General features: G+C 50.6%; 1 protein-coding gene across 1 annotated transcript; it reads right to left on the bottom strand.

The window, feature by feature from the left end:
• Positions 1-297: 297 nt before the first annotated feature.
• On the bottom strand, positions 298-14,688 carry AQP4 (aquaporin 4). The gene is made up of 5 exons (XM_078868929.1): positions 14,631-14,688; positions 11,254-11,631; positions 5,385-5,549; positions 1,638-1,718; positions 298-882 (listed from the first exon to the last, which is right to left on the bottom strand). Exons 2-5 carry the CDS (start codon positions 11,620-11,622, stop codon positions 535-537), a joined length of 963 nt encoding a protein of 320 aa, XP_078725055.1. The 5' UTR covers positions 11,623-11,631; positions 14,631-14,688; the 3' UTR covers positions 298-534.
• Positions 14,689-16,577: the final 1,889 nt, after the last annotated feature.

Raw genomic sequence — 16,577 nt, 5'->3', positions numbered from 1 at the left:
GATGACAAATTTCAAATTGAATTTGGCCTGGCAATATCGCAGCGTTATTGATAATCGTGATCGGCGTTTAGGTTGCGTGTGGCGAGCTGGGGCAGGTAGAACAGCGGCAGTGAGATCGGCTCGCAATCGGAAGTTTGCGAGTTCAAATCCTGGTTGGGGGGGGGGGGTGGGAGGTTGACTCAGCCCATCATCCCTCTGGGGTAGATACAATCAGTACCACTTTGTGATGAAGTCAACAGTGGTCGTCCTATGCGTAGACTCGCCCTCCCCCGCCATAGGAATATGGAATTTCCACCACTGCCTCAGGGCTGTAAACAGACGAGCGCCGTCCTGGACGCTCGTTTGGGCAAGAAATCACTTTTATATATTTTTTTATATTTTTTTTTGTGGAAGGTTCAGAAGTCTCGAGAACGCCCGCTCGGGAAAAAAAGTGACAAATGCCACCTCTCACACGGTGGTCTCTCTGATCGCCGCAAAGCGAGCTTGCAGCTCTTGCACGATGGCCCTGTACCCGCGCTCGGCAGGGCCGCGTAGTCATGCGCTGGACGATCCCAGGTCACCAGCCACGTTGCCGTGGTTGTGGCTGGCGCCGCCGCCGACGCCGCCGCCGCCACCGACGCCGCCGTTGTTGTTGTTGGGCTTCGACTCGGGGCGTTCGGCGAGGTGCGACGAGCCGGGCTTGAACACCAGGTTGCCGTCTTCGCGCCCACCGCCCGCCTCCTCCATCTCCACGTACTTGGCGCCCTGCGAGTGCTGGCGGGCGGGAGAGGCTCGGGAGAAGGCCTCCTTGAGGCGGCGCTTTATCTCGGGGTCGGGGCACAGCAGGTACTCGTAGGCGGCGCCGGCCAGCACGGCGCCGAGCATTGGGCCAATCCAGTAGAGCTGCGCCGGGGAGGGAGGGAATGCAGAGACCGAAGATATTAGGGATTGGTGAACGTCATCGCAAACAATGCGAAACTGGCGATCTATAGGGCCCGAAAATGTGCAATTGAAGGGAATGGCTCATCCAGCCACCGTCACATTGTCAGGGCCCTGATTTATGCCGGAAATTTGGCTGGAATTTGGCTACGCTCAGTTGACGACGGGGGGTGGGGGGTGGGAGGGTTTTCCATCCTTTTTGACGTGTTGGGCTACAGAGAGTGATCCCTGTGTGATGTGACTGATGGGTGGGATCTAGCAATGCGTTTTTGAGGGTGCGCCTAATGGCGTCATCTGGTCCAACACCATGTGAGACTAGGCTCTAAGGAAAGCTGTCTCGGGTGCGGACCAATCAATTTCAAGGACAGTGCATACATTATCAGAGTTATGTTTTTTGTTTGCATTCCGACTGCAGGTATTGTGGTCAATGCAAACATGACTCCTTGTAAAAAAGGTGTCAGTTTTGTTGCCATAAAAAAGGGTTAAAAAAACAATTATCAAAGCACATTGTCGTTATGGCCCGCAGACACCCAAGAGCCGAGTGTAAAAAAAAGAAACGCTAAAATGTCTCTCAAAACTGTAGCACCTTTTCCCCACCAGAGATCACACCGATACTGCTCATGGCTCCTCTGTGTGGGTGGGCGCACGAGGGGGAGGGGGTCACGGGGGGAGGGGAGGGTGGGAGCACGTGGGCCTTGAGTAGACGGGTGCGGACGTACCCAGTGATGGTCCCAGTTGGCCGACACGATCGCGGGTCCCAGCGAGCGCGCAGGGTTCATGCTGGCGCCCGTGTACGGGATCTGCGCGATAGATGTGGTTGGCGGAGGAGAGGGGAGCAGAAACGGGGGGGGGGGTGGGTGGTAGAATGGTGTCAGGGGGTTATGGGGGGGAGTTCGTTATAATTCGTGCAGCTATTGAGTGTCCAGGCAGTCCAACTACACTGAGGTAAGGCCCACTGAGCTATATAGCTCATTTTCAGAAGCAGCCTGGCCACAAATGACAGCTCAACGAAGTGGCTTAGCACGTGGAAATTTACAGCACCCAAACACTCGGAATGCATGTCAATTCTAAATGTAGAGGGAAAAACCGGATGACCCGGAGAAAAAATACACGTGGCAATGGGGAGACCACGCAAACTCCAGGGTCGGGAACGAACCCACGAACTCCTGCATAGCAGGCGAGGCAGTTAACATCTCGCCACTGCGGCGCCCCACAATTTGTGTAGGAGAGCACTCAATGTTGGGAGCGCTCAAAATCGAGGCGGACGACGCATCCGCCTCGGAACGCTGTTGGCCGCCGTCATTCTCTAACCACTGCCGGGCGAAAACATTCCCAGGGCGACTCTGTCGCCAGCCACTCTCCAACACGGCAAGCCTCTTGCTGCGCGTGCCTCAGATGGCTTCGTTACACACGGCCACGGGGAACGAGGTATTTTCTGCCGAGGAGACAATAAATCTCGACAGGCTCCCGATGTGTTAAATAATAGGCACAAACTGACCAAATCACTCAATCCGCGGAGCTTAAGTGGGAGTGCACGCTCGTTCTCACGAATGGAATTTGACAATTGCTTTTTCGAAATTCGAGTTTATTTGCAACCGTCGCTTAACGTTGAGTGCAGAACTGTTTTCAGATCGCTTGATTTTCCAGTTTTACAAGCGAGCACTATGCCCTTTTTGAGTGATGGTGTGAGGCTAAGGGTGCCACGGTGGCGAGATGTTAACCACCTCGCCTGGTGTACAGGAGATCGTGGTTTAGATCCAGACCCTGACGCCCCCTCGGTCACGTGGATTTTTCTCCGGGTCCTCCAGTTTTTTCCCTCCACATTTAAAAACATGCGTTTGGAGGATTTGGCTGCTATTAATTTCCACTTGATAAGCCACTTCGTTGAGCTATCATTCATGGTCAGGTCGCTTCTGAAAAATAAGTGTGGGCTTTACCTGGAAAGATAAAAAGTAGCTGTATTTGTATATATTTTAAGTGATTTCTTTACCTTTCTTATGCTTTGCACTCCTATCGTGTTTTTGTTCTCATTGTTGTGTAACATTCTGACCCGCCCCTCCCAGACAACTGTGAAAATAGATCTTTATAGCTCATCGGATTCCTCCAGTACGAATAAATACTCTGATCCATCGACGTACCGGTCGGCATGGCATGCCTTTCGAGAACTCCTCGCCTCGCCATGTAATATCATTAAAGATGGCCGAATAGAATTTGCATACACCATTTGGCGGGGGGCCACGCGCTAGTTGGCGGTAAAGATTCACAACGTTTTCAGGCAGTGCTCTCGTTGTATGCCGTGTGGCGTCGTCGTCGTTCATACAAATTGCATCTCGCGGTCACAAATTTTCCAATTAAGATATTTTCAGCCAGTTATTGAGTGATTATGCAGATTGGGGGGGGGGGGGGGGTGGGGAGGGAACCAGAGCATCAGGAGAAAAGTCATGCACGTGAGAGGAGCAATACCCTATCCCATACGGAAAGGAGGGATGATATTAGTCCACGCTTTGCCGTACCGCCTTCTCCTGGCGAGCCATGGTATGTTTGCTCGAGACCCATGGGAAGGGAGTTGTAGGAGAAGATCGGTCTGCTCTCTGCCGTACCTCCTTCTCCTGACACGCCATTGCATGGCCCCTCGACACCCACGGGGAGCTCCGCAAAACACTTGCGTAATCCACCAACCCTCGCCCGCGCAGTGCCGGTTTACAGGCGCGCAAGAGCCACCACGGAAACTTGAATCGCGTGAGGACTGTACGCTATTTCGCTGTGTGTGTGCGGCCGAGAAACACTTGAAGGTCAACAGGTGACTCAGCGCGAATGGGAATTAGGGGGACACTGGGCGTGCTGCCGGCCCCAGATGATTCCCCTCGAGTGCCCGATCAGAGCAGCTGCGACGCTCTCGGTGACAGATAAATATCGGTTTGCGGGACATTTCAAAGTGTGGCCGTGGGCCGTAGCCTTATTATCATAACAATTACAACAATTGTGGGTGTAACGATCCACGCCTCCACCCCCCCACCGCGCTCGGACGCCCGCCACATCTCTGCCGATTCACCGATACGTAGCGGCCTCTTGTGGCTTCAGGGGGTCGTGTTCGAAGCAAGAATAAAACCACGCGGTTCTTAAGACACGTGGCTTGACGCGCGCACTGTGACGGCTCTCTGACAGGGGGCGAAGCGCCGCTCTCCCGAGCGATTCCAGACTGATGCTACGTCTCGTGACACCACTCCCGTTGGCACAAATGGGATTTAAAAGGAAAAAATGCGTGTGAGAGAGGACGACGATTTTCGTGTTTAAAGAACAAAAAAATCATAAAGCCCCATGCTGGGTGCTCCTATATGACACCTCGTTTAGATTCACACGTGGTGCGGGGGGATGAGGCGTGGGGGGGGGTGATTGGGAAAGGATGGCGAGTTAAAGGGGCGGTGTGGGGAGTAGGACGAGGAAGGTGGATGGGGGGGTAGGGGGATTTGAGGGGGAGGTGGGATGAACCGCGGAGGAGTCGAAGGAAGGGAGATTACCAGTGGCCGCTTGGCAGATAAAGGGCAAAATCGAGCGGGTCGGTTACTAGGACGAGACGTGATGCTGCGATCGCACGGGAAATTAAGTGCCGGGGCTCTCCATTCGGCGCTCGCCGAGAGGGGCGAGGGGGGAGGCATCGGCAGAGCCCTCCCTTCCGCCGGCTCCGTAAGCGACACGCGGCTAAATGAACTTGAGTCCAATTGAGCAGGCGGCCAAGTGAAATTGTAATCGCCTTGAATGGATTTAGACCGGTCCGTTAGCGATGTTGAAAAACTGGAAATTGTCAAACACTTCTTACTTTTCTTTTCCCGCTCGGCGGACGGAGTTTAATTGCGTTTATACTTTCACCGTGCAACGCAACTATCGATCGATTTGATCAGCAGCAATGTATTGCAATTATGATTGTGAGCATCGATTACGTGCGTACATTGCGCGAACGTTTCTCTCACGTAACTGGATGCACTAAGCGTTGCACGCCACCGTTCCAGCCCTGTATGCAAGCGCCACCGAAAAACCTCATCGTCCACAAATTTCAAATTTTCAACGGCGGCACGGGACCATTTCCAAGTGGCAACTTCTCGGCGCATTTCCGCAGAGACCCTGACCCCCCTTGACCAATTGCCGGTTTCACACCACCTCCATGCAAAAGACACTGGCAATAGCCGTGAGCACCTCTTTCGTCGGTCAGCATGCTAAATCAAAACACCCAGAGTCATCATCATCATCATCACGATCCATGGGCAGACAGCCAGAAGGTGTCCACTGCACATTTCGTAATTTGTTTCAACTTTCCTCTGTCTCGTGCCAATACGCTAAATTAGTGCCACATCTTTCTGGCGCCAATCTCTTGTGCCAACCCACTTCGATGGGCCCGCTTCTGAAAAGCTCCTTTGTAAAATAAAACAAAATATTTTCTATGTTTTTTTAATTAGCGGGACGTCGCTTACCGCGAACAGGTGGCCCGCCATCACCGCCACCCCGACGGCGACGGAGCCTGGGATGCGCGGCTCGGGTCGGTTGGGGTCGCACGTGGAGAAGACGGTGAAGGACAGGAAGAAGGTGATCATCATCTCGATGAGCAGACCGTGGCCCGCAGACAGAGACTTGTGCAGCTTGGGGGGGGGAAGGGGGACACGCGTGTGTGAGTTGGGATGGTGCGCGTGTGCGTGTGCGTGTGCGGTGGCACAGCAGTCGCCAGCTCGCCACGCTGGGAACGGCGTTCGATTCCCGGCTCGCGACGACCGAATAACAGTGGCGAACATCCTGAACCGGTGCTGGGCCTCAGCTTGCAAACGTCAGCACTGGGGAGACAAAGGCGGCCGGGCATGTTGCTTGCTACACCCACCCCCTCGTTTTCCACAGCGGCCTCAATAGGCGCTCGCTAACAGCACTTGTCCCAACGGTCTGTTAAGGCTATAGGGGGGGGGATCTTTGTATTTGCAGGTTGTCATGGAAGGAGTTGTTGTGTGTGTGCCGACATGCAGTTACATCTTTGGCATTTGGGGTGCAATGGTGCTGCGAGGCAGGCAGTGGGGGAGTGCGTGTTCCAGCAGGATGCAATGTTGGTGGTCAACCTGCAAAGCAACATTCCAAGTGGCCGTTTTTTAGTTTTGCCTCCAACGTAAACCTCTTTGCTCTGTCACACACACATATATACACGATAGCCCTGCCTCACCCTACATGTACAGGAAACTTTTGTAAATCCATTGCTGTTGTAGCGAGGGACCGTCCAACGCAGTGCGGGTGATGGGGGGCTACATGACCATACTTCACCGCTTTACTGATCGGATCTCACCGTGCCGGCTGGTAGGTGGGGAGCATAGTTGCTGGAGCATGGTACTGTACAACAGTAGATTTGTCAGCACTATCCTCTGTCGACCGTGTAGCACCACGCTGCAAGCGGTAGAACCAAATGCCTTCATCTAACACTAAACTATGTTATTATTTGACCAGGTAAGGCCCACTGAGCGACACAGCTCTTTTTCAGAAGCGACCTGGCCACAAATGGTAGCTCAACGAAGTGGATTATCACGTGGAAATTTAAAGCAGCCAAATACTCTAAACGCTTGTTTATAAATGTGGAGGGAAAAACCGGAGGACTCGGAGAAAAATCCACGCGACCACGGGGAGAACATGCAACTCCAAATATACAGGAGTCAGGGTCGGCATAAAACCTACGACCTCCTGCATACCAGGCGAGGTAGTTAACATCTCGCCACCGTGGCAAGACCAAGACAAGATGCCCCGTATAGTCTGAACAGACTCTTGGGGTAAGTGCTGTTAGCGAGCACCTATGAAGGCACCACACGCGGCCGCCTTTTTCTCCCCAGTGGCGATGTTCACACACCACACCGGGTGCTCATTTGAGGCCGAGTCGACCAAGGGGAGGCCCAGGACCCGTTCAAATAATCGTCACTGGCGTTGGCCGTGAGCGGTAATCGAACTCGGGTCTCCGGGTTCGTAGCGCAGCGTGGCACCCATGGTGGCACCTACGCTGACACACACTCCCACACACCGGGCGACTGATATCAATTCTAATGATCTTGAAGTTAAACCAAAAAAATTGAAAGCTGAATTTGCCCACACAAGAACAGCACAGTCGAATCTGTTACCCTATAAAGAATATCGACCCGACTTAATTGTAAAACAATGGATTTTTCTTCTTCTTGGTTCTTTCGGTAAAGTCACGTAGAAGGGAAATAATAAAATAATAAAAATAAAACAATAAAATAATTCTCACGACGTTTCGGCCACAACGCAAGCAGCCGTCCTCAGGTGTAGAACAGGTCTGTCGGAAAGACAGCGTCTGAATGAAACACCACCAGGCTTGGCAGCGTATATTTAAGCTGGGTTGGAGGGGGAAGAGCGCCTTGACAAAGGAATTTGCATATCAAGAGGAATTTAGCGCTCTACAGCCCACCTCGTAGGCCCACAGCCTGTAACAACCTGGTTGTCAACGGTATTATTTGGCGATTTCTGCGTTGGCACTGGTGCGCAGGCACGAGTAACATTAAACTCTACACATTCGTCAATAACACCGTGCTCTTAAAAAGAAAACCATATATATAATAGGTGGCGTTTCAGCCAATGGGCCTTCTTTATAGCACAATACAAATTTTTTTTACGTGATATGAAGAAGGGTCATTGTAGCCTCTTTATGAAATATGTTACCTTCAAGGCCACAGTGTTATTGACTAACGTTCTGACGTTGTTGTTTGTCCACAAAGGTGGACCCATCAAATCATTACCCAGGCTCAACCTGGGTAATAATGTGACAGGATCTGATGGGATTGTTCCAGGTGACTTGGTCAGGGGATACTCTCCCTAGAATACAGTTCAGTGGTTGCTGGCTCGTACGGTATTGTAGGCAAGCTATGCAAAGTACAACCACATTCTCAAGCTGTGTTGTACAGTCCTGCACAGATCAAACACGCCAATGGAACGCGTCTTGGGCAAGGAAGGCTTGGTTTAGACTCCAGGCTGTTATGCTTCATTACAATGATCTCAAATGATACACTAATAAATCAGCAATGGCGACTCCTTCGCATAAATAAAAGTATTGTTTTACACATCCCGCACGGCATTCTGAGAGTATATAATTTGAGCAGCATTGGTTTAAGACTCTGTACTGATTCTGACATCCATTGTCTCATCAGCAGTCAGCCGCTTCTTCGAACCAATGCTGGTGAACTGGACCGTCTCTGTCAGATGTTTGTCCCGAGCACCGCTCAATAGACGGGCGTTTGGTAAATTGCTAACTAAACCCTGCACATCACTAACCACTGCTTGTGATACTGCGTTGGCAGTGGTGCACAGGCAGAGATAACGAAAACGCGATAATCAATAACAACGCCCAAACTATAAAGGACAAAACAATATACACAATCGGGGCCTTTCCACGAAAAGGCGTTTCTTCTTAGCAGAGAGATCCCTCAGTTATTGATGCATGTGCCGAGTTTATATACATATAAGTGGGCAATAATGAAATCTTCCCTGGCCTCTTGCCTAGTGTATAATAATCATAAAACATGAACACCCCTTTCTCAATTCACTGCCGAATGAAGGCCGACCCATGCTTCCTCAGTCACGGGAGTAGTTTGTTTATACTTCATCGCGGTTGATCAGTGCAGGCGAGAAAAAGTTTGGGGGGGGCAGCGTTGGGTGTAAATCGCCGCTGGCGTTAGACACCACTGGTGATCGAACGCCGGTGACGCTGCACCATCTCGTCGGCTTAAATGATGATAAATCAAAGTAAATCTGGTTGCGTTTAGAGCTGATTGAATAAAGGGCATCGGCCGGACCTGGTTAGATAAAGGTGAACATTGAATTTTACCGAGCCCGGTTACGTAAGAGTAAAAGCCATTCAATGACACTGTTCACAAGAACGTGTCTCAAATCCCATTAAGATGTATACGGATTCATGGCAACCCGTAAGGAGACAAAGTAACTGGAGCTGTCAACGAACGATGCAATCAATCACGCGCTTAAATAAAGCGTGGGCTCGGACAGGCATTGCTCTTTTACAAGGGCGACGTGGAAGAAGGGAATCTAACGTGCGGGGACGAATGAAAATCCCAACGCTGCACGCGCCAATAGTTTTTTGGCCTCGTAAAAAAAAGATGAATCAGAAAAATCGTAAAAAAAATATGTTTAAAATAGAAATCACGTGCTGTGTTGTAGGAAATTTTGTATTTAAACTATACAAGGCTCGCGTTACCACAAATGAATAAACTGGAGTCTATAGTTAAAATGATTGACTAAAGTTGTAATTTATCGAACACCATATGAGACTAGGCTCTAAAGAAAGCTATCTCTGGTGTGGACCAATCAGTTTCAAGGACAATGCATAAATTATCAGAGTATTGTTTTTTGTTTGCATTTGACTGCAAGTATTGTGGTTAATGTAAACATAATTCCTTGCAAAAGGTGTCATTTTTGTTGCCAGAAAAAAGGGGGAAACCCCATATTAGTTGTAATGTATTCTTTGGTGGTCGACTACTCTGGGCCTCTTTAAAATTTGGTGGTCGCCACACACATCTGGCCTCCAGAAGGAGGGAAACCCCCCACAAGCCACACCCAGCGCGACACGGCTGACTGTGCCGATGACCTCTCCATGCCCCCTGCCCGTCACCTCCCGTCCACCGGCACAAGTCGTGAGAGTAATCGAACCGACAATCTGCAGAGTAATCGATTACAGTACTCGAACACATCAGTCAGATAGCCCAGCTCTTAATTTAGTCCTCCAGCGCCGTTGTGCCATTTGGGCCAATGTTTTCCAGGAGCTTTAAATTAAACAGTACCATCACTTGTTTGCTGTTGTTTAAGCCACGGCTGCTGAGCGCAGCCCCTAAGGCCAGATTAGTCACATAGCCGGTCCACAACGGGTGCGGAGAGATTTTGTGCCAAGCATATTAATCGTTTTACTACGGATAAGCATGTTCACTGTTAAACGGTAGCAGGAACTGTGCAATTGACAGTCTTCCGTGATATTGTTACTGATTGGGTGTTTTGTTGTTGTTGTTCAACATGCTCAGGTTTTTGTAACCAAATCGAGACTTGTCTTCAGGTCGGTGGGGATTGACAGTGAAGAATCTGTGCGTTAGGCAGCAAAGTGTCGACAACTCTCAGCTTGTTAGTTAAACAAATATGATGCTTGGAGTGTACTGATATCTGCAAATGAGTGGATCAGATCGTGAGTGGAAGACAATAAGGCATGAAGAAGTAATATTGTGGATGAAACATATCCTTGCGGGATGCCAGAGTTGATGGTTGAAGATGTTAGATTGGCTTGCAGGAGCTAAGGGGCCACATAGCCCATCCTGATATTCACGAAACAAAGTATAAGAACTCAGAGTGATTGAAGAGCCGATTGTTAATGATGGCTGCCATCACTTTGCATAGAAATGAAGTGAAGGTGATCCAATGATAATTACACTTACAACATGGATCAAACTTATTTCGGAATTTGCATTGCGCGAGATAATTTCCAAGTCGTCGGCAAAGTCTGCATGCCGCCTGAGAGCTTGAAGAAGCTACAGAGAAATCATTCCTCCACAAGTCCCATGGGACGATACAAACTAAATGTCACTTGAAAAAAAAATTGTGGCGACTAGCTTCACAGGCAAGATCGGGTCCGTACTTGCCCACTTGCCTCAATAGATGAATGACGGACTGATTGGGCACGCAATCCTCACTTTCTTTTCACTTTTCCCAACCACTCACTCTCATGTGCACTCTCTATTCTTATTGTTTCATTCACGGATGGATGGAATTTTTGATTTGTTTGCTGCTATGGATTTCCAAACGATGTAAGCCGCTCTGTTGACTCTTTTAGGTCCCATAGAAAATATCCAATCCCATCTCCCACCGCTCCCCGACCCACACCACCACCCCAAACCCCCCCGCACCTCCCACCCACACCACCACCCCACACACACCCCGCCCCTCCCACCCACACCACCACCCCACACACACCTCGCCCCTCCCACTCACACCACCACCACCACACACACCCCTCCCTCCCTCCCTCACACACCACCCCACACCCCGTCCCTCCCACCCACACCACCACCCCACACGCCCCGCCCCTCCCACCCACACCACCCCACACACCCCACCCACACCACCCCACACACACCCCGCCCCTCCCACCCACACCACCACACACACCCATCCCTCCCTTCCACCCACACCACCCCTCCCACCCACACCACCACCACCCCACACACCCCACCCACACCACCACACACACCCATCCCTCCTTCCCACCCACACACCCCGCCCCTCCCACCCACACCACCCCGCCCCCCGACCCACCTGCGTGACCGCCATGTCGCCGCGTGCCTCGGGCGGGGTGACCGCGTAGACGAGCCCGGCCGCCGTGACGGCGCCCACGCACTGCGCGAGCATGTACACCACGGCCTTGGCCAGCGTGATCTTCCTCATGCACGCCATCGCCGCCGTGAGCGCAGGGTTCAGGTGCGCGCCGCTCACGTGGCCGAACGCGTGGGCCGACGCGGCGAGGCTCAGGCCAAAGGCGAGGGCGGTGCGAAGGGGGTCCGAGGCCGTGTCGGGCCACGGCATCGCGGAGCCCAGCGCCAGCATGAGGAACAGCGCCGTGCCCGCGAACTCGGCGGCCACGCAGCGCCAGAAGGCTTGGGTCCAGACGCCGCGGAAGGCGGTCATGGCTTAGGCCTGCGTGGGAGTGAGTGAGTGTGTGTGTGGCGTGTGAGTGTGGCATGTGAGTGTGTGTGTGGCGTGTGAGAGTGTGGTGTGAGTGTGTGAGGTGTGTGAATGTGGCATATGTGTGGTGTGTGGTGGTGTGAGTGTGATGTGGGTGTGGTGTGTGGTGTGAGTGTGATGAGTGTGTGGTGTGATGTGTATGTGGTGTGATGTGTGTGTGGCATGTGTGTGTGATGTGAGTGTGTTGTGTGTGTGGTGTGATGTGAGTGTGGGGAGCGGTAGTGTAGCGGTTAGCGCTGCGCTACGAACCCGGCCACCCTCGGGGTTCGATTCCCGCTCACGACCAGCACCGGCGACGACTATCTGAACTGGTCCCTGGCTCCCCTAGGTTGACTCAGCCTGAAATATGTACCTGGCATGGAGGGATTAAAAAAAACACTGGCGAGACAAAGGCGGCCGGGAGTGGTTCTGACCACACCACTCTGTCGTGCTTTGTACAGTGGCCTTGTCAATAGGTGCTCGCTAACACCACTTGTTCTGTTTGTTGTGGACTTTATTGACCCCTAATATTTTTCCCCCCTTTGCTTAGTTATTTCTGTTTTCACATCCATTATGCAAAAAACATTACATTTTGGAGAATTAAATTGTGGATGGGGGGGGGTCACAAGACATCTCGGCCACCCTCTACAATATACGCATGTGGGAGGAAACTTGATAATCTCGACGTTGCCCAAGGTTGTCATTTAGTTTATGATTAATTATCATAATTAGCCCTCTTTTTATCTCACTTTGCATGAGGGTCCTGCCAAGTATAACCCAAAATGGGTAATTTTTGCGGGGAATTTTTTTCTTTAAGTTTGGCGACAAATAATTAATCGGAACGTGACACTGGCACACGGATGGGCCCTCCTATTCACGCGAAGAACGGGGGGGTCACGGCATCTAGAACGTCCACTCTTTGAAGCAAGGTTACAGCAGGTCGGCCGAATGTAACCGGACCCTGAATCGCCAGGGCACGTCACGGCCCCTCGAACGCACAATGTTCCGCACAGATGGATTCAAGGATAAGTTTTGCGAGCCGATTCCCACTCGTGGCCACCGAGCAGCCCAAAGTTCGGAACACGAAATTTAGACGCGTGGATTTTTTCTTCTTGGTTCTTTCGGTAAAGTCACGTGGAATGGAAATAATAAAATAATAAAACTAAAACATAAAATAATTCTCACGACGTTTCGGCCACAACGCAAGCAACCGTCCTCAGGTGGAGAACAGGTCTGTCGAGAAGACAGAGTCTGACTCTGTCTTCACAGGTCTGTCTTCTCGACAGACCTGTTCTTCACCTGAGGGGACGGCTGCTTGCGTTGTGGCCGAAACGTCGTGAGAATTATTTTAGTATGTTTTATTTTTATTATTTTATTATTTCCATTCTACGTGACTTTACCGAAAGAACCAAGAAGATGAATCCCTGCAGTCACGAAAGCTTTAACGCGTGGATCTGTCCTACATAGCCCCACCGCGCAGGTTATATATTCTTACACAATATAGCATTGTACTTTAATTGGTAATAATCGCATGCCCCTATACCCTACATACATCAAATACACCCGCCACGTCATAATACGATAAAATTACAGATCATTTCAAATTCTACAACCCACACAGGTGGCTGTCCGGTAACAAGACGCATTCTTGTAGGTGCAGTCACATCCCGTGACGATCAGCACATCGTCTCCTTGGCCAACCGGTGGCAGCAGGCCGAGGCAGCTTTCTATCAGCTTCGTCCACATACTGCACGGGAGACTGATTATTAACTGGGTTCACCGGCGATGGAGATTGTAAACGTGTAAGCATTTAGCACGGGCATTGCATTTGTGCGTTTGACATTAGCCTTACAGCAAATGCGGACAGCATTTTTTGGTTGCCCCCTAACCTGAGTGCGTCCCAGTCGCCCTACGGGCTGAACATTTTGACGGCTAAAGATGATAACGACTAACTTTAGGGATCGTTTTCTTTCGATTAAGCAGCATCAACTCGACTCTGTGCTACGTGTCAGCTCTGTCAGATGCCAAGAGCGTCTTGTATGCTCTCGGGACACGTTCCATTCCTTGGCCTCATATATAGGCTTCATATATATACACACACACGCCTTGCTAGCTATATTATTAAATACAACGTTTCGGTCGCGAGGCGCAGGGAGGGACGGGACTGACGGTGACATCCAAAAGGACGTGTAACACGTTGCGAGCATTCATTACAAGGAGGTCTCGCGATGGCTGCCGAAATATTCGAACGCATAATTCCAATAATCCCTTTGGTGAGCAAAGTCATCGTCGACACAGTTGTATTTGTGTTAGCAAGGCCACCACCACCACCACTTTATCTTCTCGAACTGCGTTCGGGTGACGTTATTGTTTTCATGCGTTCCATCACCCGTCGGTCAGCAATGAAGTGGTTGTCAGGGAGCCATGTTAGGACACCACTGGAGCTATTATTGCACTTTTCAATCGCCCAGGTTGAAAACTCATTTCTTTAGAAACCGATTTTTGCGTCGAGTTTTGTTTCCCTCCCCCCGTCGCGCCAACGATAATTGCCGCGGTTGGCTACGTACGCTGCGAAAGAAGTGCAACGTACATACATACACATCTGAATGTAATCTTTACAGGTGACACACGGTGTGTGTATATATGTAGCTATATACAGTACTAGCATGGGTGGAGTTTGGGTGGGGGGGGCACGGAGAGGGCTGTGCCCCCCCCACTCAAACTCCACTTTATACATTTATTTTCAGTAGTTAAAAATTAAGATGTAAAATAAATACATTACATGCCCCCGCGATCCCTGTGAAGGACAAAGCAAAATCCTGCCCTCCCCCCCCCTAAATATAGAAGAAGTCAAACTCCGCCTATGAGTACCGGTGTATAGAGGTGCTAGGTACGTGTCCAACAGTTCGCGTTGAAAACATCAAACGTACAGAAGCATCGCGCCGCGTGAGGTTTTATTGTATTATTCCTACCTGGCAGTTGCTGTTGGTGTCGTTGCTTAAATAACGTCTCGCTTGCCCACGGGCGACTGGATAGAATCCACCTGAGAGCCGGCACATATATAGTCGCACGCACACACGCACCAACCCACAGCAGCCCCACCCACACACACACACCTGTCTGACGTAGGTATATCGTTTGGAGGAGCGGGTTGAAGCAAACACGCGGCTTTTAAAGCAGGTTCATTTTGGCACACCGCATCCGGCAAAACCGGTGGCTCAGTTTTTTTTTTATTTTAAAGCACAGGGTTGACGAAGAAGCTTCCCAAAGTGCGGAGCGAAACGTCGGACATGTCTTGTCGGGAGGGGCCATCGGTGTACATTACCCGCGATGACGTCGTTCAGAAGCGTGGGCATCTCCCAAAGGAAATGCCGAACAAAAGAGTGGTCCGAAAAGCATGAAACTCAACACATCCGTCTTTCAACACTTTTTTTCCTTCAAAGGAAACAAAAAATATATATAATAGGTGATGTTGTGCGATGGCCCTCCTTCATAGCGCATGATTGAAATGAAATAAAAACCACCATCGCGATGTTCCCGCTTGCAATCGCACTAAGGCACAGAAAGATAACTGCTGCACGTTGGAGAAGATCGTATTTGCTGTAGAAAAGTGACAGGAAACGTCACGGGAAGGGATGACGGCTGGGGGCCGAGATCTTCACGACGGAGTGGCTGTCAAGAGGAGCGGGGAGGCGGGGTGACACGCCCAAAAGGAGATGGAGCGGATTAATTCAACTCGTGCGCTGGAGGCGGATGCATCTTTGCAATCGCGAGAGATGGCGACGGATGAGTGAGGCTCTTCATCCAGCAGTGGACAGATCATGGCTGACGAAGAAGCATACATATTCTATTTCAATGTTCGTCACTAATTTTCAGAGGTGGGCCATTTTTGGCGAGAAGAAGACATCAGCATATGTGTGTGAGGGCCGCCGCACCATTTGAATCCGTTGGGGGTTTGACAGCAGCACGATAATGATGATGGGTGTGTTTTCACGATGTGTGTATTGTCGGGGGGCACACATCAGGGGCCGTACTGAAGGCCACCAGGTGCTGCCAGTGGCCCCTGCGGGACTTGAACACTGGTCTGTTTGATCGAACATTCAATTCGGATCGTTCATATACGACTGTTGTTGTGGTGGTGGTGGTAGTTGTTCTGCTGCGTTTGGGGCTGCTGTAAAATTGCCATGGGAGTCACGCACGTGACGTGGGGTAGAAGGGGCCGCAACGTGTCTCTTGACAGTTCGCAGTTACCATGGGAAGCAAGACGAGACACGCTTCTTGTCTCTCCCGTCTCTTGCACGTGCACTGTAAGACACCGAATGGGTGTGTGCTAATCGGTGACATATGCATCACAAACGTGGACATCAATTGCGTCGCACTAGGGACCCCGTGACGTGTTGTTAGAGCAGCAGTCCACCAGCCTATCCGAGTACAGTTTTCGGAAGCACTCCACACTCATCTTGCTCTCCTTTTTAACTCGCCACATTTCACCTTCAGAAACTGCCCGTGATAATACTTGTCTTGGTTCTCTTGTTTTCTTTGTTCACTGCATTCCTCGCGTGTGACAATGGCTAAGTTCATCTGCGTGGCAAAAAGCTAATTGGATAAAACTGATGTATTAGAAAGCAATACAGCTGCCGATTGTTAGAAATATTGCGAAAAGGTCTTCAAATTTTATTTCACGTTTCTATAACTCTACTTGCCCCAACTTCCTACAGTTACACTCGGTAGTATAACATCTAGTACTCGAGTTTACGTGACCGTTTCTAGCGGGAGTCACAATCCTGTCTTCTTGATTTGTTTTTCGGTTTAGGCCAAGTGCTAGATTCATGATAACATGATTGCCATTAATCCTCCACCAACCGACGAGATTGTCAAAACCGCGCAATCTACTATCATAAGGTTCACCACTTTATCAC

The sequence above is a fragment of the Lampetra fluviatilis genome, chromosome 26 (assembly GCF_964198595.1).
Source record: "Lampetra fluviatilis chromosome 26, kcLamFluv1.1, whole genome shotgun sequence".
In the NCBI taxonomy this organism is placed as follows: domain Eukaryota; kingdom Metazoa; phylum Chordata; class Hyperoartia; order Petromyzontiformes; family Petromyzontidae; genus Lampetra; species Lampetra fluviatilis.
Note: the sequence above shows the minus strand (reverse complement) of the source record. Positions and strands in the feature narration are given on the sequence as shown.